The 26987-nt window shown below is 47.2% G+C and overlaps 1 protein-coding gene across 5 annotated transcripts; it reads left to right on the forward strand.

Annotated features, from left to right (window-relative positions):
- Positions 1 to 686: 686 nt before the first annotated feature.
- LOC143525258 (6-phosphofructo-2-kinase/fructose-2,6-bisphosphatase-like) lies at positions 687 to 18794 on the forward strand. Of its 5 annotated transcripts, none has more exons than XM_077018958.1 (15): positions 687 to 894; positions 4757 to 4882; positions 5054 to 5150; positions 5562 to 5628; positions 6957 to 7031; positions 7733 to 7789; positions 10263 to 10384; positions 10783 to 10990; positions 11897 to 12043; positions 12649 to 12753; positions 14113 to 14242; positions 14484 to 14546; positions 14759 to 14823; positions 15604 to 15729; positions 17471 to 18794. In XM_077018958.1, the coding sequence occupies exons 1-15, from the start codon at positions 822 to 824 to the stop codon at positions 17528 to 17530; spliced, it is 1521 nt and encodes a 506-aa protein (XP_076875073.1). In that variant the 5' UTR covers positions 687 to 821; the 3' UTR covers positions 17531 to 18794. The 5 variants fall into 5 exon arrangements, with proteins under 5 accessions (XP_076875073.1, XP_076875074.1, XP_076875072.1 ...); XM_077018959.1 differs by lacking the exon at positions 687 to 894 and adding an exon at positions 1313 to 1534; XM_077018957.1 differs by lacking the exon at positions 687 to 894 and adding an exon at positions 1893 to 3062.
- The last annotated feature ends 8193 nt before the right edge of the window (positions 18795 to 26987 follow it).

Here is a 26987-nt window from a genome sequence, read left to right on the forward strand (position 1 = left end):
GTGTGTGCGTCTTCAGCTTCCAATCCAAGACGGGTTTTCGTCGTGCTAACAGCCCTGTTGCTGCAGGTTTATGAACGCGCCTGCTATTGTAATCGCAGGAGTTTGTACACACCTAACATTGTACTTGCAGACGGTTTTAATGAGCAGTTTCTTCCCTGTACGTTTTCCGTTTAACTTGTATCATAAGGAAAAACCACCATCTGTCTACCAAGAATGTGCACAGCTTGCTGGTTTAGGTTTACGCCCAGGCCGTCACTATGTGTGACATTTCTGGCACCTTTGGTTAAAAAAAACCAAAAACACTTCAGGTTGCTATTAATCAACTAATTAGTAATTAATGTAACCAGCTAATCAATTTATAATAATGCGGCGAATATTTAGACGTATGAATCACAGAGTAATGTGACGTCGCGACCTTTCATGACGTTCAAGTGGAAACGCAGAACGCGCTGACTTTTATTTCAGCGCACGTGAGGGTTTGTTTTGGGCGCGCTCACGTGATGGTGGTCCGCGCGAAGAGGGCGGGTTCACGTGATGGTGGCCGCGCGAAGAGGGCGGGTTCACGTGATGGTGGTCCGCGCGAAGAGGGCGGGTTCACGTGATGGTGGTCCGCGCGAAGAGGTCAGGTTCACGTGATGGTGGTCCGCGCGAAGAGGGCGGGTTCACGTGATGACGCGCGCGAAGAGGGCGGGTTCACGTGAGGATCCGCGCGCCTCGCCGCCACCTCCGGACCCAGAGCGCTGAGCGGAGCTGCTACAGTGTTCCGCGTGTACAGCTCGCCGCGTGTGCGCGGACGGGAGTCCAGACGCAGCGGTTAGACCATGCAGGGCGCGTCGGTTATGAGAGCGGTGGTGGAGGGGCCCGGCACGGCGCCCCGGTACCAACGACCACACGGTGAGTGACGTTGACGTGTCGTGTAAAACGAGAGCGAACATACAACGCGCGCCCCGTTATTTATAGGAGCACTCACGCGAGCTCGAGTTCGCGCACCGTAATAGTTTTCCCGGTAACCGGCGGCTCGGGGCTGTTTTCACGGACCAAGTTAAACGGACTCGGTCGTGTCCGGTGCGACAGGCGTGTAAACACCGCCCGACGTGAACGCGTGGTCGTGGTGTACGGCTCACGTGTGTGGCTGCAAGAACATTCATGCATGCGCCTAACTTCATTATTATTATTATTATTATTATTATTATTATTATTATTATTTCTGAGGTTATTATTACACACCACCACAGGCGTGACTGTAACTTTTATGGCAGTTCAGGTTATTGCTTTTGATTGACGGGCAATTCATTCGTAAACATCTGTGTCTGTTATTGAAATTCCGCGAAGGCAAAATAAGCTCTGCTAGATCCGATGTCCTTGCGGCGAGGGGGGGGCGCCAGTTAGGGACCTCAACACGACCGGACCGTTACCGGCAGCCCACAGTCCGGTAGTCCCGACTCGGTCGTGCGTGTCCACGTTGGTGAACTGCGCGCTGCAATGGAGCCCAAACGACCACAGATTCGGAACCGCGTCCGATGCGAGAGTACAGGTGAGGATTCTTACCGCGCCGTGTGCGTTTGGCTCTCGGTTTATATAAGATTTGGGTTTGACCTTCATCCGTGGTTCCGGTCACCCCGGGACACTGTAAGTACTCGTTTCTCGGTAGCTCTAGGTTCACCAGCCTGGTCTCTCCGAGCTTTAACGCCATCCTGTCAGAAGGACGCAGCGCGCACCTCCGTCAGGTATTTGAAGGAATGTCTCAACAGAACTAGTTCGTCCACTAATCTGGGAATAACCAGACGAACAGGATGCGTGTCCTGTTCTGCACTAAGAAGCGATGGAAGAAGTGATTAATGGTTTGCGACCAGAATTACAAGAGCCACCTTCTTTGCCTTAGGCTGGATTAAGCCATAATTACGGAGGTGGTGTTGAAAATGCTAATAAATATGAGTGGTCCACAGTTGGTTCAGTGCTGGGTTAACTCTGGAGAAGGTGTCTGCTACTCAACATGTCCCTGACCTAGATAGTTACTCCACCACATATGTGCCAAAACCACCAGCACACAGTGCACAGTGCTATTTTCTCAACGTAGGTGTTGGCTTACAGAGTCATCTGGGCTGTCTGGCAGACTTGAGGATGAGGAACAGTGTGTATTGTGTGTGTGTATATATAGTGTGTGTCTAGTGTGTGTATTTAATGACTGCATAAATGAACATTAGGGAAATTATTAGTGTTCTGGTGATATTTAAATCCAGTATAGAATTAACAGCTGTATAACATCCTCACAACCCAAGTGCAGTCTCCTGCTGGCTGCAGTTGTGTCTGTTGTGAAGGTCTGGAGTTGTGTCTGTTGTGGACTGGTGTCTGGTAAGGTTCTGGAGTTGTGTCTGTTGTGGACTGGTGTCTGGTAAGGTACTGGAGTTGTGTCTGTTCTGTAGTTGTGGAGTTGAACCTGTTGTGGAGTTGAGTCTTGTGAGACTGCAGTGTCTGTGGTGAGGTTGTGGAGTTGTAAGGTGTAATTCTGTGGTGCGGTTGTGGAGTTGTGTCTGTGGTGAGGTTGTGGAGTTGTGTCTGTGGTGAGGTTGTGGAGTTGTAAGGTGTAATTCTGTGGTGAGGTTGTGGAGTTGTAAGGTGTAATTCTGTGGTGAGGTTGTGGAGTTGTAAGGTGTAATTCTGTGGTGAGGTTGTGGAGTTGTGTCTGCAGTGAGATTGTGGAGTTGTAAGGTGTAATTCTGTGGTGAGGTTGTGGAGTTGTGTCTGTGGTGGTTAGCCTGAGCAGAATGAGGTAACTCAGGTCAGTCCGCTGAAAGGGGAGGGGCCCAATAGGTGTTAGGCTGCTCCTGATTGGTTTTGCTTTTTATGACAGCCCATGCATGTTCACTATTTAGGCAGAAGAAGACCATCATACACATTCATGTATCGTCTGGCCCGGCTGGTTAGGTATCTGTAGCTGTCGCTGGCTCACAGGGCTTGTGGCTTTGTGGAAATGGATCACCTGCAAAGTGCTCTTACCCAGAATCCCCTGGAAAAGATCTGGGTTCCATGGATGAGCAGTAAACTGAGAAGAAGAAGAGGGTGTAAGTGTGTCTGTGGCTTTCTTGTTCTCGCTCTCTTTCTTTTTCAGAGGACGTCAGTGTAATCAAACTTATTAGACTTTATCATAGAAAGGACATTCACTGACTCACATAGCAAGGATCCTGGTATTGTGTTCTTGTCATGAGTTTTGAAGGTTCTGGTCAGGAGAGGAACACATGGTGACTCTGCTTTAGACCATGACTTCAGGGCCATTAACCTCAGTAGATGCAAACACAGCCGATGGACTCAGTGTAATCTCACACACACACACACACACACACGAACAGTTTATGTACACAGAGCTAATTTTGTACTCTGCAATTAAATGAGTAGGAGTACTATGTTTCCATGGAGATATTCATCAATTGGAGTGAATCATGTAAATCTACCGGATCATTGGTAGATTGTTGATCATCAAGCGTTGTCTCTTGCTAATCATCCTTAAAATGATCCCCATGCTGTATTTACTGACACTTTATTAGTTCCACCTGCTCTATAGCTTGACTTAATAGGCTTTCAAACATTTTCTGATAAATTTTCTAAAACATAGAATGTGCTCTAGAATTGTGCTCTAAAGTCAGAGGATTGATGGATCCTGTGCTCTGTCCTTGACACTGTACCCAGTGCCCTCTGCCCTGTGCCTTGTCCTGGACCTGCTCTGTGTAAATTGTTTCAGTCGTTACCCTCATGAACCATGTATGTACATATACACTACCAAAAATATTCAAAAGATTGGATGCACCTGTCAAAATGCATATTCTTAATAGTAAAAAATGTTTATAAGAAAAATATAATTTGGGAAAGGTGTTTTATATGAATTTTCAACACCCACACACAGTTTTAAATGCACCTTCAGCAAACAGTTTCAGACAATTAAGAACTTTAGTTCCTCGCTCTATAAGTGCTGTGCATATGTGAGAATGTCTTCAGGACTGATAGGAAAGTGTCATAGATGCAGCTTCATGAAGAAGAACACCAAGACTCTACAAAGCTGTCATCTAAATATAGGATCGTTACTTCAAAGACTCTAATATGTATTGGAGCACAATAATATGTATTCTTTCATTGTTTTGGCTTCTTCCCTGTTTTTGTAATGTTGAGAATAGTATAAACAGAGTAGGATTGTCCAAACGTTTGACTGGTAGTGTATGTGATGCTCAGAGGAAGAGCTCCCCCTTGAGTCTTGTCCTCACACGGTTTCCACACCTGAGGGAGTTTTGGGCTCATTAGGACTGTACACCTGGTTCCTTTGAATCTGATTTGAACCTAAATCAATTTGACTTGGAAACAGATCTTCAGAAGCAATTTTCTACTGCTGAATAAGGAACTCTGTACCAAACCTGTCACTGTAGTAACCTTGTGTGCAGTTTTACTCCCTATAATATTTCTGATATTTAGGCCTAATATAATATTTCTTACACCACCCATATTAATTCAGACATTTATACATTAGAAATCATCAGTTTGCATCTCCTCCTAATCAAATGCCAGTGCCTGATTAACCTGTCACAAACACACCAGTGATCAAAACATCATACAAAGGGTAGGGGTTTTAATGAAGTGTGCATGGCAACAGAAGCAGTCTCTACTAATTCCCTGTTCTGGTACTGGGACTGTAAGGTTGGTGTTGAAACGCTGGCCTGTGGGAGGTGGTGTTGAGCTCTGATGGCTTTGTCCCTCTTCTGTTCTGCTCCAGCTTCCGTACCGCAGTTCACAAACTCCCCCACCATGATCGTGATGGTGGGCCTCCCGGCCAGAGGGAAGACCTACATCTCCAAGAAGCTCACACGCTACCTCAACTGGATCGGAGTCCCCACCAAAGGTAAACGTGTCTTCAATGCTCACCGTAGATTCGGTTGTGTATGTTTAATTGTGATAGTACTCAATAAGCTTAAAAAAACAAAGTGCAGCAAGATGAAAAAGCATCTGTTTATTAAAACTTCTTAAGATCTGTTTATTAAGATGTTTATCCTTTTTTTATTCATGTTCGTAGTGTACAATGTGGGGCAGTATCGCAGGGAAGCTGTTCGAGCCTACTCGAATTTTGAATTCTTTCGTCCAGACAATGAAGAAGCCATGAAAATTCGCAAGTAAACATGATACAGTAAACATGATACAGTTGTCTGTGCAGCTGATTGAATTCCTTATTAAAGAAAGTAAGCAATATTACTATTAAATTAGGTATATTAGTATGTTAGTAATATGAGTACTATATTAGTAATACTAGTATTTATGTACTAACAGCTAAAACTGAGAAATCTACATAAAAAAAAATCAGCAATGTTTCAACAACATTATGTACTTTTATTACTTGTTTGGATATGCTGTTCATGTGTAGTGCTGATTATCGTTTGAAAATGTTCGATACGATACGTTCAATTAGATACTGATACCTAAACGCTGCTTTCTCCCCCCCCCCCCTGTTTCTGTCTGCTCTCTATCCTATTCACTATTTCTCTGTCTGATTCTCTGTTTGATTGTCTGTCTGATTGTCTGTACAGAGCTTGTGCCCTTTCTGCTTTGAAGGATGTTTCTGCCTACTTCACTCAGGATCATGGCCAGGTTGCGGTAAGTGGACAGACACCTTTAACTACACCATCTAGTCAATAGTACTAGCCCTTTAACAACAATTATCTCTTTAACAACAGCAGCCCTTAATCAATATTGGGCCTTTAATCAATTCTGGGCCCTTAATCAATACCAGCTGTTATTCAATACTGGGCCGTTAATATGTTGTGTTTGCAAATTCGTGCATTTGTATATTTGAAAGCTCTTCTGGTATTCCGGACATCTTAAGGAAAACCATTAGCAGTTACTATATTGAGCATTTTTCCCCACACATTTTCCCACACACACATGCTTTTATAGGCTGATGAAGGACAACCTGCTCTGTTTATATCAGAGAATTGACATTCTTTAAAATGGCAAAGAAATTGACCATTGAGCATTTAGTTATTGCCTAAAAAAAACAAATGACCCCTTCCCACCGATGAGCATTAACTGGACGCAGAAATGTGTAGCCCTGTGAGAATGAGGTGCCCACAGCTATATAGCTGGCGACATGCATGTGTGTGAGCGCTGAGACTTCCAGACTCCTGCTGAACACGTGAGCTCTGAGACATTTGCTAAATGTGTGAGCGCTGAGACTCCTGCTGAAGGCGTTTGAGCGCTGAAACGTGTGTGAGCACTGAGACTCCTGCTGAAGGCGTTTGAGCGCTGAAACGTGTGTGAGCACTGAGACTCCCGCTGAAGACGTTTGAGCGCTGAAACGTGTGTGAGCACTGAGACTCCCGCTGAAGACGTTTGAGCGCTGAAACGTGTGTGAGCACTGAGACTCCCGCTGAAGACGTTTGAGCGCTGAAACGTGTGTGAGCACTGAGACTCCCGCTGAAGACGTTTGAGCGCTGAAACGTGTGTGAGCACTGAGACTCGCGCTGAAGACGTTTGAGCGCTGAAACGTGTGTGAGCACTGAGACTCCCGCTGAAGACGTTTGAGCGCTGAAACGTGTGTGAGCACTGAGACTCCTGCTGAAGGCGTTTGAGCGCTGAAACGTGTGTGAGCACTGAGACTCCCGCTGAAGGCGTTTGAGCGCTGAAACGTGTGTGAGCACTGAGACTCCCGCTGAAGACGTTTGAGCGCTGAAACGTGTGTGAGCACTGAGACTCCCGCTGAAGACGTTTGAGCGCTGAAACGTGTGTGAGCACTGAGACTCCCGCTGAAGGCGTTTGAGCGCTGAAACGTGTGTGAGCACTGAGACTCCTGCTGAAGACGTTTGAGCGCTGATGAGCCTTGCTCCTCCAGTGTTCTGCTTGGACACGCCGTCCAAAATCGTCTTGTCTGTTATTTTGTTGTTTTGCGGAAGATGGAATATCACAGCATCCTTTTTGTTCTTTAGGTCTTTGATGCCACAAACACAACGCAGGAGCGGAGAGAGATAATCCTCTCCTTTGCTAAAGACAACGGCTACAAAGTGAGTGAGTGTGGACACCCCGCACTTCAAGATCCCACTGATCAAAGGCCTGGAAGCTGCTAGCTTAGCAAATATAAACATATATTTTTAAGGAACGGTCAACAGTATTACCTTTATTAACATTGGGTTCAGTAATTTAGTAATATCTTTATTTACATGAGCTTCAGTATTTTTTTTATATCTTTAATAACTAACACAGGTTTCTGTAATTTAGTAATTTGAGCTCAAATTTATTGTTAATTAATTCAAATATCCATAGACTTAGAGTAAGCCTAATGATCTGGGAGTAAGGGACTAACGCTTTGTGGTGGAGGCCGATCAGGGAGCTTCTGAAGGGTTCTGCTGGTGTAGTGCTGATGTAGTACTTGTGTAGTGATGATGTGAGTCCAGGTTTTAGGAGTTTGCCCCAAACAGCTAAGCAGTCCACATGGTGCTTGACTGGTGAGGGAGATCACGACTATGGGAACGGTTTGCTGTCTGTGGGCGAAGTCCTTTCCTGTCTAAATAATTCCAAGTGCTTGTTTTAAAATTCTGTCCAATGTTTTAATGAGTTTGTAGAACCAGTGCGTGCGTAGCTTCCTTTGGTCAGTAGCGTACGCGTGTACCAAATGTAGTTCTGAGATGGTGCGTTATCTGTCCTCACTCAACACACCGTCTCCACGTCGTGTGCGTCTGGTGACACTGAGCACTTCCCCTCACAGGTGTTCTTTGTGGAGTCTGTCTGTGATGACCCTGAGATCATTGCAGAAAACATCAAGGTACAGAACACACCACCCTCCACTCTCCACCCTCCACTCTACACCCTCCACTCTACACCCACCATTCTCCACCTTCCACTCTACACCCTCCACCCTCCACTCTCCACCCTCCACTCTACACCCTCCACTCTACACCCACCATTCTCCACCTTCCACTCTACACCCACCACCCTCCACTCTACACCCTCCACTCTACACCCCCCACCCTCCACCCACCACCCTCCACTCTACACCCACCATTCTCCACCTTCCACTCTACACCCACCACCCTCCACTCTACACCCTCCACTCTACGCCCCCCACCCTCCACCCACCACCCTCCACTCTACACCCACCATTCTCCACCTTCCACTCTACACCCTCCACCCTCCACTCTCCACCCACCACTCTACACCCTCCACTCTCCACCCTCCACTCTCCACCCTCCACTCTACACCCTCCACTCTACACTCTCCACCCACCACCCTCCACTCTACACCCTCCACTCTACACCCTCCACTCTCCACCCTCCACTCTCCACCCTCCACTCTCCACCCTCCACTCTACACCCTCCACCCTCCACTCTCCACCCTCCACTCTACACCCTCCACTCTCCACCCTCCACTCTACACCCTCCACTCTACACTCTCCACCCTCCACCCTCCACTCTACACCCTCCACCCTCCACTCTACACCCTCCACTCTACACCCTCCACTCTACACCCCCCACCCTCCACCCACCACCCTCCACTCTACACCCTCCACTCTACACCCACCATTCTCCACCTTCCACTCTACACCCTCCACTCTCCACCCTCCACTCTCCACCCTCCACTCTCCACCCACCACTCTACACCCTCCACTTTCCACCCTCCACTCTGCACCCTCCACTCTACACCCTCCACTCTACACTCTCCACCCACCACCCACCACTCTACACCCTCCACTCTGCACCCTCCACTCTGCACCCTCCACTCTACACCCTCCACTCTACACCCTCCACTCTCCACCCACCACTCTCCACCCTCCACTCTACACTCTCCACCCTCCACTCTCCACCCTCCACCCTCCACCCTCCACTCTACACCCTCCACTCTCCACCCTCCACTCTACACTCTCCACCCTCCACCCCCAAGTACTCACTTTGATCATAAAATAATCTGCTAAAGTAAAATCTGACCGTTGTGTTGTTAGGATTAAGTTTTCCAGTGGGGAGATTAAGAAAGGTGGTGAGGCTGTTTCCTTCCAGCCGTCATTCTGTTTCAAAAGGAGTTGTGCGACAAAAACACAATCTCCCTATCGCTGCAGTACAGTCCTGGACTTTATTACTAGATCCCAGGGACCTAGAATCTGACTGCGAAACCAACAATTCACAAATGTAATCAGGTGCTTCACCATATAAGGCCTTATAACTAAGAACCAGAACGTTAAAATCAATTTCTAAGTTTCACTGGCGACCAGTGAAGAGAGGTGAGCACAGGTTGATATGATCACGATCATTTTACACTCCTGAGGAATGCTGAGAAAGAATCAGTAGCTCCATGTAATCCACTTATGCAGAGGTTACAGCCTGGTCACTTTAAAACAGTCAAGAACACCCCAGATGTAAGAGAGGAATGCTGGGTTGGATTCTCCTAGTTTTCATCCTAGTTATAGTACACCTTTACTTTCACTTACGTTTGCCTGACTTTGTTTAAACCATTTGGTTGCAGACTTGTGTTGGCTTCTCTTCCATTTTGTCTGTGCGCTCTTCAACCATAAGTTTCCTGTGGCTGCCTTAGGCTCCTCATCTTTGTCCGTCTTTGTTCGTCCCTGTCCGTCTCTGTCCGTCCCTGTCCGTCTCTGTCCGTCTCTGTCATTTTTATAACTTAATTGGTCTCCGGGCAATAAAAGGACTTCCTGTTTCCTTCGTTTTTGTAAATCCTTGCTGTGAAGTTTTCTGAAGGAAACAGAATCGTGTTGTTTGGTCATTTTTACAGAGCTCTGTGAGTGAAACCTGCTTCGAGCTCCTCACCATGTGTTCAGATGTTTTGGATACAGTGTGGACTCTGTCCACTCTTTCAGTGGAGGCTGAAACAGAGGGGACTGTGTGTCTGCAGAGGGACAGAGAATGGTGAATTGGGGGAGCCCTCCTACCGAGGAGAGACGGAGGTCAATAAACGACTGCACAGGGAGGGGGAGGGGTGAACATGGCAATGGGGGAGGGTTACAGTTCCAGCCGTTGGGTTTCTCCCAAACTTCTCCTGAATATCTCCTGAACATCTAAATAGCTGTTGCTCCAAAATGCCATTAAAAAAGGCTTCAGTTTTGGAGACTGACCAATAATAGTGCCTCAGGTGCTCAAACTGAACGTGTTGAGTTTAAGTGCTAAATCACAGAAATGCATGAGGCCTTACTGTGTGTGTACTGACTGACGTCTGAAGAACAGCATGTCTTCTCGCTTGGTCCGTAGATGTTGGTCTGTGTCTAGCTTTGGTGACTCTGTCCCCAACAGCAAGTAAAGCTAAGCAGTCCTGACTATGTGGGCTGTGATAAAGAAGAGGCAGTGGCCGACTTCCTGAAGAGAATCGAGTGCTACAAGGTCTCCTATGTGCCCCTGGATGAAGACCGTGACCGGTGAGGTTTAACACTCCAGCAAACGTCGTCGAGGTTTACACCTCCACACGAGGCATTTTCATAGTGAAATATCCGAAACACTCAATTGGGGCCAGCGTCACCTATTGATAAAACCATTTTAAGTCCAGAGATGACTTGTTTATGTAAACAATATGTTGATTAAAAGGGTGTTGGTTTGATGAAGTTCTGGGCTCTGGTGTCTGAGCACCACTTCACTTTGATGGGACTTGTATCCTGCATATTTCCTTACATCTTTAAACACAAATGTTTTTTTTATTAATTAATCTTTTATTTAGATTGTCCACTGTGTTTTTTCCAGGTATGTATTTTTAAACACTCTCTGGCTCTGACTGATCTCTCTGTCTGTCTGTCTCTCTGTGTCTGTCTCCATCTCTCAGAAACCTGTCCTACATAAAGATCTTTAATGTAGGCAGCAGGTACTTGGTGAATCGTGTGCAGGACCACATTCAGAGCAGGATCGTCTACTATCTGATGAACATCCACGTCACACCACGCACTATTTACTTGTGCCGTCATGGCGAGAGTGACCTGAACCTGCTTGGCCGTATCGGGGGCGATTCGGGCCTCTCACCCCGTGGAAACAAGGTTGCTATGATGTTCCTACCCCAATGCTGTCTTCATATAATGACCTTAGCATTCAGTATTATAGGGCACAGTGCATAGGTTTCTGATACACGGCCTTCCACACAGGAGTGAGGGACTCGTGTTTTAAATGCTTCAGTCGTATAACTCTATAATTATACTTGTATACTATATATATAATTATATACACAATAATGATACATTTTGAAAAGCAGTTCTGGTGTGTTCATATGGAAAAATAAAATCGCATGTTCAGTTCCATACTGCATTGTTCCATATTCCTGATTAGCCAGACTGCTGAATTCACACACTGTGCTTGGTGTTCTGTACACAATCAGGTGTGTGTCTGGACTCTCTGCTGCAGAGTTACAAACGTGTGCTCTGGTGTGTGGGCGGGGTCTGTGCGTGTTCTTGTGTGTGGGCGGGGTCTGTGCGTGTTCTTGTGTGTGTGGGCGGGGTCTGTGCGTGTTCTTGTGTGTGGGCGGGGTCTGTGCGTGTTCTTGTGTGTGTGCAGGGTCTGTGCGTGTTCTTGTGTGTGGGCAGGGTCTGTGCGTGTTCTTGTGTGTGTGCCGGGTCTGTGCGTGTTCTTGTGTGTGGGCGGGGTCTGTGCGTGTTCTTGTGTGTGGGCGGGGTCTGTGCGTGTTCTTGTGTGTGTGCCGGGTCTGTGCGTGTTCTTGTGTGTGGGCGGGGTCTGTGCGTGTTCTTGTGTGTGGGCGGGGTCTGTGCGTGTTCTTGTGTGTGGGCGGGGTCTGTGCGTGTTCTGGTGTGTGTGGGCGGGGTCTGTGCGTGTTCTGGTGTGTGTGGGCGGGGTCTGTGCGTGTTCTGGTGTGTGTGGGCGGGGTCTGTGTGTGCTCTGATGTGTGTGTGCGGGGTCTGTGTGTGTTCTGAAGTGTGTCTTCTCCATCCCAGTTTGCCGCTGCTCTTGGGAAGTACATTCGGGGCCAGTGTATCCCGGACCTGAAGATCTGGACCAGTCACATGAGGAGGACCATCCAAACGGCAGAGGGAGTGGGCGTGGCCTACGAGCAATGGAAAGCCCTCAACGAGATCGACGCAGTGAGTAGTCGATCAGTCACACCTCACACAGACACGCCACACACACACGCCTCACAGACACACCACGGTCATACCTCACACTACCGTCATGCCATTTCAGTTTACTACAACATATTATTTGTTGTTTAATCCTTAAATTAATTGGACATTTAATATGTGAAGAATGACTGACTTATTATTTAACATGGAATTAATGAGTTTTTAGCTGAAGCAACAAATCATTTACAATGTGTGTACAAGAACAGGCAGTACTCATGACGGTTGACCTGACCGCCCTGACCCGATCACCCTGACCCGGTCGCCCTGACCCGATCACTGTGATCATTTGAATACAGTGGTGGTTGTATGAGGTGATTGGAGGGCCTCTGTTATTTCACTATGCAGCAGACGGCCAGGAGTAGGTTTACCCACTGTACCCTGTTACAGCAGCTACTACTGATGTCACAAATGACCAGTTTGTCTGCATGCATGCATGCATGTGTGTGTGTGTGTGGGTGTGTGTGTGTGTGTCTGTATCTGTGTGTGTGTGTGTGTGTGTATCTGTGTGTGTGTGTGTGTGTGTATGTGTGTGTGTGTGTGTGTGTTCTCTCTCTCTGTTCTTGTAGGGTGTGTGTGAGGAAATGACGTATGAGGAGATTCAGGAACACTATCCAGAAGAGTTTGCCCTTCGGGACCAGGACAAATACCGGTACCGCTACCCGAAAGGAGAGGTGAGACAGGACCTGTGGAACCTGTGGGAGCTGTTATTACACCAGCGTAATTACACCAGCGTAATTACACCAGCGTTAATACACCAGCGTTAATACACCAGCGTAATTACACCAGCGTAATTACACCAGCGTAATTACACCAGCGTTATTACACCAGCGTTATTACACCAGCGTTATTACACCAGCGTTATTACACCAGCGTTATTACACCAGCGTTAATACACCAGCGTTAATACACCAGCGTTAATACACCAGCGTTAATACACCAGCGTTAATACACCAGCGTTAATACACCAGCGTTATTACACCAGCGTTAATACACCAGCGTTAATACACCAGCGTTAATACACCAGCGTTAATACACCAGCGTTAATACACCAGCGTTAATACACCAGCGTTATTACACCAGCGTTATTACACCAGCGTTATTACACCAGCGTTAATACACCAGCGTTAATACACCAGCGTTAATACACCAGCGTTAATACACCAGCGTTAATACACCAGCGTTAATACACCAGCGTTATTACACCAGCGTTATTACACCAGCGTTATTACACCAGCGTTATTACACCAGCGTTATCCTAGTCTGTTCACACTCGGGAAGAACCATGAGCTCTTAGCTAGCTTATGGTTTTCTTTGATAGTTGTCTTGTGTAATTAGTGTCAATTACAGTGCAAAATCTCCACCACACATTCATGAAAGGTAATATAATAATAATAATAACAAATGAAATTAGAAGCGAGAATGCATCACACCTGATGTAAACATACAAAAAAAATGTTTAAATTCTCATCAGTATTTTCGCAGAAAAAAATGTATGTATTTAAGACTTTATTTAATGTCATGTCATGTATAACATGTAAATAAGTGAATGATTGACAACACAGGCTTAATTTTCAGCACAGATCAATTTGTCTTAAGAGAAAAGTCAGAATGTGTAAATGACCAGACCTACAGTACTGTACAAAACTACAGTAACCATGCTCATTTCATGGTGGAAGTGAGGGTGAAATAGTAAATGATAATGATGGAAATCTGTATTAAAATGTGTCATTATTGTGACATTACACTGTACACCTGTACCTGTATACTGTGTACCTGTACCTGTACACCTGTACCTGTGTACCTGCACCTGTGTACCTGTACCTGTACACCTGTACCTGTGTACCTGTATACTGTGTACCTGTACCTGTGTACCTGTACCTGTGTACCTGCACCTGTGTACCTGTACACCTGTACCTGTACTTGTACACCTGTACCTGTGTACCTGTACCTGTGTACCTGTACCTGTGTACCTGCACCCCTGCAGGTGTGTTGGCTGCTTTGTTGAGTGCTGCTTCTCTCTGTGGTGTCAGTCGTACGAGGACTTGGTGCACAGGTTGGAGCCCGTCATCATGGAGCTGGAGAGGCAGGAGAACGTGCTGGTGGTGTGTCACCAGGCCGTCATGAGGTGTCTGCTGGCCTACTTCCTAGACAAGAGTGCAGGTGAGCACGTTGGGGTGGCCTCGGGGTCCGTGCCCACGCGCTCTTTCTCGCTCTCGCGAGTTCTCGCACAGGTGTGCAGACTCGACGGGTCACGGTACCCTGGGGGAAAAACATGGCCCTTCAGTCAAATCTGGCATATAAACAGTGTTGAGTTTAGGATGTCCTCCAGGAAACGGTGCTCTCTCTGACGGTCTGAGGTGTGTTCATGGGCTGTGGTTCATGGTGTCTCTCTTCTACTCAGATGAACTCCCCTACCTGAAGTGTCCTCTACACACGGTGCTTAAGCTCACACCTGTGGCCTACGGTGGGTGTCCTCAGTCATTTCAGTCATAGCAAATCTTAACTACTGCCTATCGTAAAATTCCACGATTTTCTCCCCAATTGTTTGTTCATATACAGTTCCCAAAATGGTTTCCCTCTCTCTACTACTCCATCTCTCTTTCTCTCCGTCCCACTCATCTCCCTCTCCCCCTCTCTCTCTCCTTTCCCTCCTCTCTCTCTTTCCTCGCTTTGCAGGCTGTAAAGTGGATCCAGTTTTCCTGAACATTGAGGCTGTGAACACGCACAGAGACAGACCTGTGGTGAGTGTCTGTTGGGAGGGCCAGTGTTCTGCCTGGCACTGCAGCTCTGATGCCTGCACTTATGTTTCTCGGCCAGCGGGGGGCGCCCTGTTATTGTGACATCATCTTACTTTGTAGCCCAAGCGTCACAATTATGTAATTACGTGCTGCACATTGTTGAGGTCACGACCCTGTGCTGCACACTTGTTCGTGTAAGTGGTGTGTTGCAGGGTACAAGTTTGCAGCAGTACAGTGATGTAATATTTAGTAGTGCAGTATTTAATGGTGTTTGCTGCAGTGTTGTGCTAAACAACCCCCAGTGCTGAATTAAATACCTACGCGGTTTATGTAAGTCCAGCTAGACACAAATGAACATTGATAATTCAGCAGTGCAGGGTGCTACATCTGCAGTGTAGGTCTTAATTCAGTTTTTGCTGTGTCCACATGTGTGTGGCTCTGTGCTACAGTCATCTGTGGTTTAGTGTGTGTGACTGTGGAACTTGAGTAGAGAGTCATAACTAACCTGGACATTCATCTCCCCCATAACTGACCTCACCCTGATCCTCATTAGTGCCTCCTTCCTGTTGATGGCCATTTTCTGTCGACAGAAAAAACTGTTCATTCGCTGATAAAACATTCCAAAATGTCAAGGTGACTGAGGCATATAAAGACATTCTTGTTTTAACTAAAGAAAATGTCCAGGCTGTCTTAAAATGTGACTTAATTGAACATCATTTAGCTGAATTTTAAGGCTGCCTAAATGTTAAGTTTGTTCAGACTTCAAACATCCCTCTCCACCAGTGTGAGGATGCTCAGGCTGGCTCCGCCCCCTCCTCCAGACACAACCGCATCCAGCCAATGGCCAGCCCCGCCCCCAACAAGGCTCCCAGCCTACCTGAGCTGGGCTTGAATGATCTTAGCTTGCAGGTATCACGGTCATGTGGTTGGATATTACTACCTGACACTTGGGGTAATTTACACTAATTAACAATCTCTAATCCAAAGTCTGTCATCTATAGTCCCGTTTCATCTGCTAATTTCCCTCACTCATAAACAGTTACGGGTGATAATTTACTATTGCTATTCGGTTCCACAGAATGTTCTGAAAATTCATTTTTTTTCTAACATTACTGGCTTTGTGTTTTCATTTTTATTTTTATTTTTTGGTTCTGACCAAGGTAGACCTACATGGCCAATACCTGTTTAAAACACCAGCAGGAAACACCTACAATAAATACCTCATCCAGGACGTGAGCTGGTGTGAAGGCTAGGAACACCGAACAAAACTATGGGGCTTTTCAGGGGGCATCAGAGTGTGTCAGGAACACTAGGGTAGCTTTCTGTGTGCCTCAGTGACCTCAAATGAATGTTCCACATCCTCCCCAGTACACAAGCAATATAAAAGAATAAAATACACTATAGGAAACTGGTTTAGACTGGTCAAACTGGGTGTATGGTTCCTGGTTTAGACAGGTCAAACTGGGTGTATGGTTCCTGGTTTAGATAGGTGAAACGGGGTTATGGTTCCTGGTTTAGACAGGTCAAACTGGGTGCGTGGTTCCTGGTTTAGATAGGTGAAACTGGGTGTATGGTTCCTGGTTTAGACAGGTCAAACTGGGTGTATGGTTCCTGGTTTAGACAGGTCAAACTGGGTGTATGGTTCCTGGTTTTGATGTAGTAGGGTTTACTTGACTTTCCAAATGATTGGAAATAAATTACAATTCTGTCCGTTAGCCTACAGAGTGCCCTCAATATTCAGAGAAAGAGAGAGGAGGTGGGGTCGTAGGGAGACGGAGGCGGGGCCGTTAGCTGTGCATGTATCATCTCCTGCACTCGAGGGTGTGGGTGCTAATGGTTTTATGTTTATTTAGGGGTTCACTGATATTTTAACAGTGCTTGGATCCTCTAATTTCTAATTGCAGTTGCATTTACTAATAAAATGTCCTTTAAACGTAAAAAAAATCAACCCTAACGTTTCCTAAATGCCCCTGAGACATGTGAACGTAGATGAATGTGTTGAGCATGATTTGATAAGCCATCTATTGAGAAACATTTCTGTTTAGAAAGTAAGAAGGTACCTAATTGTGGAACATACTCACATTCTATCATTTCCTCTCACAATGTTATGGACGTGTGACGGCGGTCTTATTCAGTGTGCCTGGACAAACTGTAACACGTGCAGAGGTGTCCCTGAGCTGTGTGGGTGTGGCTGAGCTGTGTGGGTGTGTCAGTGAGCAGGCAGAGATGTGTAGGCGTGGCTGAGGTGTGTGGGTGTGGCAGTGACCAGGCAGAGGTGTGTGGGCGTGGCTGAGCTGTGTGGGTGTGGCAGTAAGATGGCAGAGGTGTGTGGGCGTGACAGTAAGATGGCAGAGGTGTGTGGGCGTGGCTGAGCTGTGTGGGCGTGACAGTAAGATGGCAGACGTGTGTGGGCGTGGCTGAGCTGTGTGGGCGTGACAGTAAGATGGCAGATGTGTGTGGGGGTGACAGTAAGATGGCAGAGGTGTGTGGGCGTGCCTGAGTTGTGTGGGCGTGACAGTAAGAAGGCAGAGGTGTGTGGGCGTGGCTGAGCTGTGTAGGTGTGGCTGTAAGAAGGCAGGTGTGCCTCAGATCAGCTGTGGAGTATCATTGGTAAACTGGTAAGTTTTTTTTTCTTCTTCTGATGTTTCAGAATGTCAGTGTGGACCGAGACCCCATGGATGCCCTCCTAACGGTTCCAGAGCACATCTAGAACCCTGAAGCCCAGAGTGAAGATTTGTCCTCGGTGTCACTGCACAAATTCTGTATTTTGCCTCGTTTCCTGCATCCTTGGAACACTTTGGACGCTGGTTTTAATTACAGCTATTCAACAAAAACTCTTCTGAAGTTATGGTGGGGTGGCAGTGGTCTGGGCATTTAATTACACAACACTTCAAAACAAACGCAGTCACCCTGAGGGGCAGACTCATTTCAAGCTATATAGAGGCCAGGTTACCTAGGTGATGTCAGAGAAGACAAACTGTGGGTGTGGCTTGAAGTGGCTCCGCCTCCATCTGCACCGACACGCTGGCCGTTCCCATGCGCTGCTTCCTCCGAGACCCTAACGATGGCCCTTGGATACGAACGGCCTGCACCACACGAATACCTCAATGACCTCCGTCGGTTCAACCACACCATACCTGCACAAGACTTTTTTTTTTTATATATTCAATTTTAGATTTGAATTGTGTTTATTGAAGCAGCATTTGTGCAATCATTTTAACTTCTGATGAAATAAGACCTTACTCTGGTGCTGTTGGTGTTCATCACCTGATGAGCTGTCTTCATGTGGACTAGACGGGTATTACAGGAACTGGGTTCCATGAGTACTGGAATGATTCTATGTAATGATTTGTGTAATGTAACGCATATGTTGCATTATAATCCATGATTGGCATTTATCTACCATAGTTACTTGTGGTCTGTCAAACCATACCCTTAACAAATCGTGAATAATGACATATAATGAACATGACTCATGATCGATAAAGTGAATATTTCGATAAAGTGAATAAAACGTGCGACCAGCCAGTTTGCATTTGTAGGCTTCTCTCACAAATGGAAAAGTTAGTTTCTGATGTAATGTAAGATGTTTTAAAACAGAATGTCTCACTACACAAAAGCTGTGTTCTTCCCAACTATGATTAAGGTTTAAATGAGCTGTATACTTCATTTCGGGGATAACAGACTACATCTGTTGGGATGTTTTTCATGTACATATATCCAGCCTGGGGTAACTTGCATTGTGAATGTGGAGTACTGATCTGGGCTGTATGACAGAAGGTGTTGGTGGTGAGGGGGACGATGTCTCCTGTCTGAGTCTTGGTTCCTCGTGAGGTTTCTTACTCTCGGACTCAGGGAATCATTGCTCACCACTGTTGCCTTTGTCTTATTCTGTTGGACCCACACTAATGTAAAGCTGTGATCTCAGCTGTTGTGAAAAGCGCTATATAAATAAAGTTTGATTGATTGATGGATTGAACGTCTGACATTCTAGCTTGGGGGGCCACCTAGTGGTAGTTAGGGGTGGGTGTTAATTTAATGGCTGCAGTAATGTCTGTGGAAGATAAGCAGAGGTGTCAATTCCAGGTTCAGAAAGTAAAAGTCCTCACCAGGATTTTGCTCAAGCTTGCTAGACATTAGTGGAATCAACACAATCCAGGAAGCCTGAGCAAAATCCTGGTGAGGACTTTTACTTTCTGAACCTGGAATTGACACCGCTGAAGATAAGCGTGAGTAAACGCCTTGGGAGGAGGTGTTTTCTTCTTTACATTACTATACAGCAGTTCTGTTTGGTAATGTCTTTAATTATTATTTTTACTAACTATTTTTAACTTACATTTCTGGCGCATAAAGTAACAGCATGTTGACCTAATATTTCCATATTATTGAGCCATTATCAAAACCTGTAGGGGGCGACAACGGGCCGCACTAAGCTCAGCCGCGGGATCTCGAAGTTACTTTGTCAATTTTGATAGTGTATGAGTTAAAACAGCAATCCATGCCGAAACGAATACGCAGAGGTACAAAACAACGCATGAAGTGGTTAAAAACAAAGTTGTTAATATTATTGGACGGGTAAATTACCTGCGTCTGAGTAAGTATGAACTGTTTAGCGGATAATGACTGGGGTGTGTTTGGTCCTGACTATATTATTAGGTTTTCATTCAGTATTCGGAAGTTTGTTCCGTGTTACCGTTTCTGTTATCAGCGGTTATTTATTTGTTCGTTTATCTGTCTCCTGACCTGCTGTTATTCTCTGCGGCTCTCTCCCCTTCACGTAGTTGCAGGGAGTCGCCAGCAGAGGGCGTTGTTCCCCACGGAATTGAACTAAACAGAGCGACGTATTCCGCCAACATGCCCCGCCGTCTCTTTTCCTAGAGCACCAATCCATCTGCTGGAAGTTGGGCTTTTTCTAAGAATAGAAGCTTTCGTGTAATGGCGATATGTGGGTGTGTCCAATAAGACAAGACGCAGCACGATTTAAACACAGCAAACTTACAGCCGTATTTATGCTGCTGTCCACAGCTTTGTCCACTCACTGTCTCTTTCTCTCTCTTTCTCACTTTCTCTCTCTCTCTTCTCTCTCCCCTTCTCCTTTGCTCTCTGTTTCTCTCTGGTTTTGTTGGCTGACTGTGAACATCTTCAACAGGAAGTTGAGTTAAAAGGCCACCCTGTTGCCCTCCCAAACATCCTGTTGCACTGAATCAGCAAAGCTTCCAGTTGCATACATTTACACACTCTCTGTCTCGCTCCCTCTCTCTCTCCCTCTCTCTCTCCCTCTCTCTCTCTGTGTCTCTCCCTCACTCCCTCATATACTGAGTCCAACTGCTCGTCAGTATTTTTATAATCTTCATCCTCCCTGACCTACTGCTCCTTTGCTGGCGCCAGTGTTCTCTGACCCCCCTCCTCCTCCTCCCAGGAACCCCTGCCCCACCCCCAGGGTAGTTAATTGAGACCAGCTGTTGCAAGGTGCCCCCCCATCGCTGCACTTGCCTTTTTGTCAGTTTGCTCACTTTACCCCCAAGCACCCCCCCCCCCCCCCCCATTCAGCCCTCAACCACCCTACAGTCACCCGGGCCACACCACAACCAGCCAACAATAACCCCATCTACCCCACCACCCCCAACCACCCAACAATTACCCCCATCTACCCCACAACCACCCAACAATTACCCCCATCTACCCCACAACCACCCAACAATTACCCCCATCTACCCCACCACCCACAACCACCCAACAATTACCCCCATCTACCCCACCACCCACAACCACCCAACAATTACCCCCATCTACCCCACCACCCACAACCACCCAACAATTACCCCCATCTACCCCACCACCCACAACCACCCAACAATACCCCATCTACCCCACCACCCCCAACCACCCAACAATTACCCCCATCTACCCCACCACCCCCAACCACCCAACAATTACCCCCAACCACCCCACCACTCACCAACCACTCCACCACTCACCCCCATCTACCCCACCACTAACCCCATCTACCCCACCACCCCACCACTCACCCCCATCTACCCCACCACCCCCAACCACCCCACCACTCACCCCCAACCACCCCATCACTCACCAACCACCCCACCACTCACCCCCAACCACCCCATCACTCACCAACCACCCCACCACTCACCCCCATCTACCCCACCACTCACCCCCATCTACCCCACCACTCACCCCCATCTACCCCACCACCCCACCACTCACCAACCACCCCACCACTCACCCCCATCTACCCCACCACTCACCCCCATCTACCCCACCACTCACCCCCATCTACCCCACCACTCACCCCCATCTACCCCACCACTCACCCCCATCTACCCCACCACTCACCAACCACCCTGCAACCTCCCCACTTTCACCAGCCCTCCTGCCTGTGTGTATCATTTCCTATGATTGACCGATTAGCTTCTCTATCTCTCTGCCCCTTCTCTCTCCCTCTCTCTCCCACCCCCTCCATCTTCCCCTCCCTCTCTCTCCCTCTTTCTCTCCTGCCCCCTCTCTCTCACACACTCTTAATTTCTCTCTCCCTCCCTCTCTCTCTTGCTGAGCTGAGCTGAGTCTCTCCTGAGCTGACGGCTGAGCTGGTCCATGTGTGTTGAATTAGCAGGGAGCCCTAAACTCTGCTGTAGTTGCTCCATGGTAGATATGGTGGTGTTTATTAGTCCAGTGTGAAGTATGAGGCTCTGCTAGCTTTGATTATGACTCGTATTATTCAGCTCCATTCAGACATGCACACACCACTCAGCCAGTAACACTTGCACCCTTCATCTCCATCCTGCATAGTCAAGCCCCCACACACTGACACACTATGGCTCCAAATTTAGTGAGTCGCTACCCCCACCTACCCCTGCTTGCCACCACCGGCCCCCACCTGCCCCCATCTACCCCCACCGGCCCCCACCTACCCCCACCTACCCCCACCGGCCCCCACCTACCCCCACCTACCCCCACCTGCCCCCACCTACCCCCACCTACCCCCACCGGCCCCCACCTACCCCCACCGGCCCCCACCTACCCCCACCTACCCCCACCGGCCCCCACCTACCCCCACCGGCCCCCACCTACCCCCACCTGCCCCTGCTTGCCCCCACCTACCCCCACCGGCCCCCACTTACCCCCACCTACCCCCACCTGCCCCTGCTTGCCCCCACCTGCCCCCACCTACCCCCGCATGCCCCCACCTACCCCCGCATGCCCCCCGCCAGTATCCTACAGGTTTCCCGCAGCCTCTCCTGTCCCTGTCTGCTGTCCCTGTCTCCTGTCCCTGTCTCCTGTCACTCCCAGGGTTCCCTCAGGGACAGGCTGAGCTGTGGCCTGTAGGCATCTGGGAGAGATCCCTTGTTGGGGACTACAGGGGCCAGAGAGAGTGCACAGAGAGTGAATGGAGAGAGTGCACAGAGAGAGTGCACAGAGAGTGAATGGAGAGAGTGCACGGAGAGTGAAATTAGAGTGGTCATGTTGAGTGGCATAGCTGGTTAGGGTTAAGGAGGTGATTTCAAAAAGGTAAATGCAGATGAATGGTGCATTAAGGGTGTGGGTTAGCTGTGTAACTCCACCTTCTCCACACACGCTCAGGTGAGGACTGTGCTCAGGTGAGGACTGTGCTCAGGTGAGGACTCTGTTCAGGTGAGGACTGTGCTCAGGTGAGGACTCTGTTCAGGTGAGGACTCTGTTTAGGTGAGGACTGTGTTCAGGTGAGGACTGTGTTCAGGTGAGGGCTCTGTTCAGGTGAGGACTCTGTTTAGGTGAGGACTCTGTTTAGGTGAGGACTGTGCTCAGGTGAGGACTCTGTTCAGGTGAGGACTCTGTTTAGGTGAGGACTGTGCTCAGGTGAGGACTCTGTTCAGGTGAGGGCTCTGTTCAGGTGAGGACTGTGTTCAGGTGAGGACTGTGCTCAGGTGAGGACTCTGTTCAGGTGAGGACTCTGTTTAGGTGAGGACTGTGCTCAGGTGAGGGCTCTGTTCAGGTGAGGACTCTGTTCAGGTGAAGACTCTGCTCAGGCAGGATGTGTCTGTGGTTGAGGGAGAGAGAGAGAGAGACAGCCGAGTCATCTCAGTGCTGCTTATTTCATAAAGCAATTTTGCAAAAAGAATGTGAACCAGTCACACACAAGAATATTCACAGGTGAATTGTGGAGTGTAGTGTGTGTGTGTGTGTGTGTGTGTGTGTGTGTGTCGTGTGCCAGTCACATATTAGAGGGTGTGCTTCTCTGGCACCAGACCCCCATGGTAGAATTGAGGATTGTGTGTGTGTGTGTGTGTGTGTGTGTGTGTGTGTGTGTGTGTGTGTGTGTGAGTGTGTGTGCGTGTGAGAAGGAGTCTCCTGTCACTTTGATGATTCCCCTCCCGTGGGGAGGTTAATGAGACACACAGTGGGATCTCCTGCTGAACTGACCAATAGAGTCTCTGTCTCCCTCACATCCTTCAGGGTTGCCAACTTTTGACGTTCGCTTAGAGTGAGATTTGAACCTGGAGGAGGTGGTGAGTGTAAATTGTTGAGCCGGGGTGGCGAACGTAAAATGGACACAAATTAAGTGTTATATCGCGATCTATCGATCGCCGGTGGTTGTCGCCAGAGCGAACTAGTAACTCATTGAATCATACATGTGGATCAGAGGTAAATAAACTGCATTTTTTTCCGGCGTGAGATATCGGAAGTGTGGCGTGAGAGCGTGTGAAAACGGTCAAATGCGTGTGTCTCACGCTCAATGTGTGAGAGTTGGCAACCCTGCATCCTTCAAAAACCAACAAAAAGGGTTTTTATTTATTAAATCTCCATTTTTCCTCTCTTCATATTCACTCACACCATCTGGTCATTTATTAACACAACGTTCACACAGAAAACACATGTTCAACCACACTTGGGAGTGATCAAGTTTAGGGTGGCACTGGGATTAGAGTTAGGGTTAGGGTTGGGATTTGAGTTATAGTTGGGGTTGGGGTTGAGGTTAGTGTTGAGGTTAGGGTTGAAGTTGGTTTCATGGTTGGGGTTGGAGTTATGGTTGGAGTTGGGGTTGAGGTTAGGGTTGAAGTTGGTTTCATGGTTGGGGTTGGGGTAAAGGTTAGAGTTGGGGTTGGGGTTATGTTTAGGGTTGAAGTTGTTGTTATGGTTGGGGTTGGGGTTAGGGAGGGGTTTGGGGTTAGGACAGAGAACCATTAGAGGCAGAGATGTATTAGAAATGTTAGAAATGTTCTCACCAAGCAGTAGCTGGGCATCTTGTCTAAGCTGTAGCCACCACTGCGAGAGTCTCTAGAACAGGTGTCATCTGTGGGAGAGTCTCTAGGGCAGGAGTAATCAGTGGGAGGTCTCTAGAACAGGTGTAATCAGTAGGAGGGTCTCTAGAACAGATGTCATCAGTGGGAGGGTCTTGAGGACAAGTGTCATCTGTGGGAGAGTCTCTAGAGCAGGAGTAATCAGTAGCAGAGTCTCTAGAACAGGTGTAATCAGTGGGAGGGTTTCTAGGACAGGTGTCATCAGTGGGAGAGTCTCTATAGCAGGAGTAATCAGTGGGAGGGTCTTTAGGACAGATGTCATCAGTGGGAGGGTCTCTAGAACAGGTGTCATCAGTGAGAGGGTCTCTAGAACAGGTGTCATCAGTGGGAGGGATCTCTAGGACAGGTGTCAACAGTGGGATGGTCTCTAGAACAGATGTCATTAGTGGGAGGGTCTCTAGAACAGGTGTAATCAGTGGGAGGGTTTCTAGGACAGGTGTCATCAGTGGGAGAGTCTCTAGAGCAGGAGTAATCAGTGGGAGGGTCTTTAGAACAGATGTCATCAGTGGGAGGGTCTCTAGAACAGGTGTCATCAGTGAGAGGGTCTCTAGAACAGGTGTCATCAGTGGGAGGGATCTCTAGGACAGGTGTCATCAGTGGGAGGGTCTCTAGAACAGATGTCATTAGTGGGAGGGTCTCTAGAACAAGTGTCACCAGTGGGAGGGTCTCTAGAACCGGGGCTCCTTCGCCCTTTCTCAATTCTCTCTCTCTTTTCCACCATCTATTTTCTCTGTAGTCTCTTCTAGACACCTGTTGTGGCATGCGGGTTCTTAAGGCAGTGTGTGTGTGTGTCTATCAGAGGAAGAAAAAAGAAGGGATGTTTAAAGTCTACTTTAATTCAAGCCCCCCACATACACAAATACACACACTCATACACTCAGTAACAGTGTTGCGAATAACGCCGTTAAAAATAACGGCGTTAGGTAACGGCGTCATTTTGTTAGTAACAGGATAATATAATTAATTACTTTTCCTGTCGTTACAACGCCGTTGACGTTACTGGTCATTAAAAGCGGTGCGTTACTATATATTGATATACTAACAGTAATGCGAGCGGACCGCTGCCCAGACTAGTGAGAAGTAACAGATCTCGATAGATCACGGTTCTCGGTGTAACACCTGTTTAACTTAACAAGTCAGTAAGCGATTGTCTAAGGCAGCGTTATGGTAGCCAATCAGAGCCAGTGTTTTTACACTGAAGCACGCGACACAAACGGAGAAGAGACAGAAATGGCGAGTCAGGAGCAAGACGAAGAAAAATTAGCATTTTCAAGGTGGCGATATAAACATTATTTAAGAAAATACTTGAAGTTCCTGAATGTCTACCAGACTGGGTATTTGAATTATTTAATTATGAATAGAGGTTGTATTGTTAAGTTTACTTCTGTTGTGAACAAACAGTTGTCTCAGATTGAAAGAATTTAATTTTATTTGATAGATGTAAATGCACTTTATATAGTGTAACTGTTTACTATTTTTATTTTTTTTACAAAGATTTGGGATATTAAAGGATTTTATCCTGCACTGGTCTGTGGATGTGCAATAAATATCAAAAGTTAAACACCTTTCTGATCTACTCATTTCAACTCACTGTAAAAACTGCTTTTTCAAAAAAAATCCTTATTCATTGGCATATAACTTTTTTTAACTGTAACACAAATGGTTACTTTTTCTGGTAACGAGTTACTTTTATTATAGAGTAATTCAGTTACTAACTCAGTTACTTTTTTGAACAAGTAGTGAGTTACTATAACTAATTACTTTTTTAAAGTAACGTTCCCAACACTGCTCAGTAATGAGTCCTTTTACCTCTATACACACACACAATGAATTTACCCCTATACACACACAGTAATAAGTACTTTTATCACTACACACAGTATACACACAGACAGTAAGTAGCGAGTAGCATGTAAAAACATGAAGGTGGCAACCAAGTGTGGTAACCCTGTGTGTTAATCCTGTGTGTGTCTGTTCTGTGTGTGTTAATCCTGTGTGTGTCAGTCCTGTGTGTTAGTCCTGTGTTAGTTAATCTTGTGTGTGTCAGTCCTGTGTGTGTTAATCATGTGTGTGTTAATCCTGTGTGTGAGTTCTGTGTGTCATTCCTGTGTGTGTTAATTGTGTGTGTCAGTTCTGTGTTAGTTAATCTTGTGTGTGTCAGTCCTGTGTGTGTTAATCCTGTGTGTGTCAGTCCTGTGTGTTAGTCCTTTGTTAGTTAATCTTGTGTGTGTCAGTCCTGTGTGTGTTAAGCCTGTGTGTGTGAGTTCAGTGTGTGTCAGTTCTGTGTGTAGTCATTTCTGCTCACAGACCGCACTCAGACTTTGATTCTGGTTCACAGTCCTCCTGATACAGTCACGCGCACACACACACACACACACACACACACACACACGTATGCTTTAAAACACACATACTTTAACACACAGAAACAGACCTCAGAAAGGGCAGAATTCCGGAATTTCATAGCTAGACATCCACAATACACACACCCACCCACATCCACCAACCCACACACACACACCCACCCACATCCACCAACCCACACACACACACCCCTCCAGCATGTTGCCATCACTGTCCCATTTGGCTTGTGTGACTGTGATCTCACATTTATGACTTCCTGTGTTCAGTATGTGTGCATGTTGGTGAGAAACATGGAGAGAAGGAAGTGTGAGAATGAGGGAGGCAGAGTGTGTGAACGAGTAATGTTGAGAGAGAGAGAGTGAGGGAGGACAAGAGAGAACATGAGAGAGTGTATGAGATGGAAAGAGAGTGTGTGAGAGTAATTGGGGAGTGTGTGTGAGAGATGAAGAGGGAGTGAGAGTGAAAGAGTAAGAGATGTAAAGAGTGTGTGAGGGAGAGAGAGAAAGG

This window comes from Brachyhypopomus gauderio, chromosome 10 (genome assembly GCF_052324685.1).
Source record: "Brachyhypopomus gauderio isolate BG-103 chromosome 10, BGAUD_0.2, whole genome shotgun sequence".
NCBI lineage: Eukaryota > Metazoa > Chordata > Actinopteri > Gymnotiformes > Hypopomidae > Brachyhypopomus > Brachyhypopomus gauderio.

Bases quoted from the DNA above. Each gene is read 5' to 3' on its own strand.
- LOC143525258 (XM_077018957.1), top strand. From the start codon at position 2,972: ATGGATCACCTGCAAAGTGCTCTTACCCAGAATCCCCTGGAAAAGATC. The intron at 3,063-4,756 runs GTAAGTGTGTCT...GTTCTGCTCCAG, and splicing joins ACTGAGAAGAAGAAGAGGGT to CTTCCGTACCGCAGTTCACA. The intron at 14,824-15,603 runs GTGAGTGTCTGT...CCTCTCCACCAG, and splicing joins CGCACAGAGACAGACCTGTG to TGTGAGGATGCTCAGGCTGG.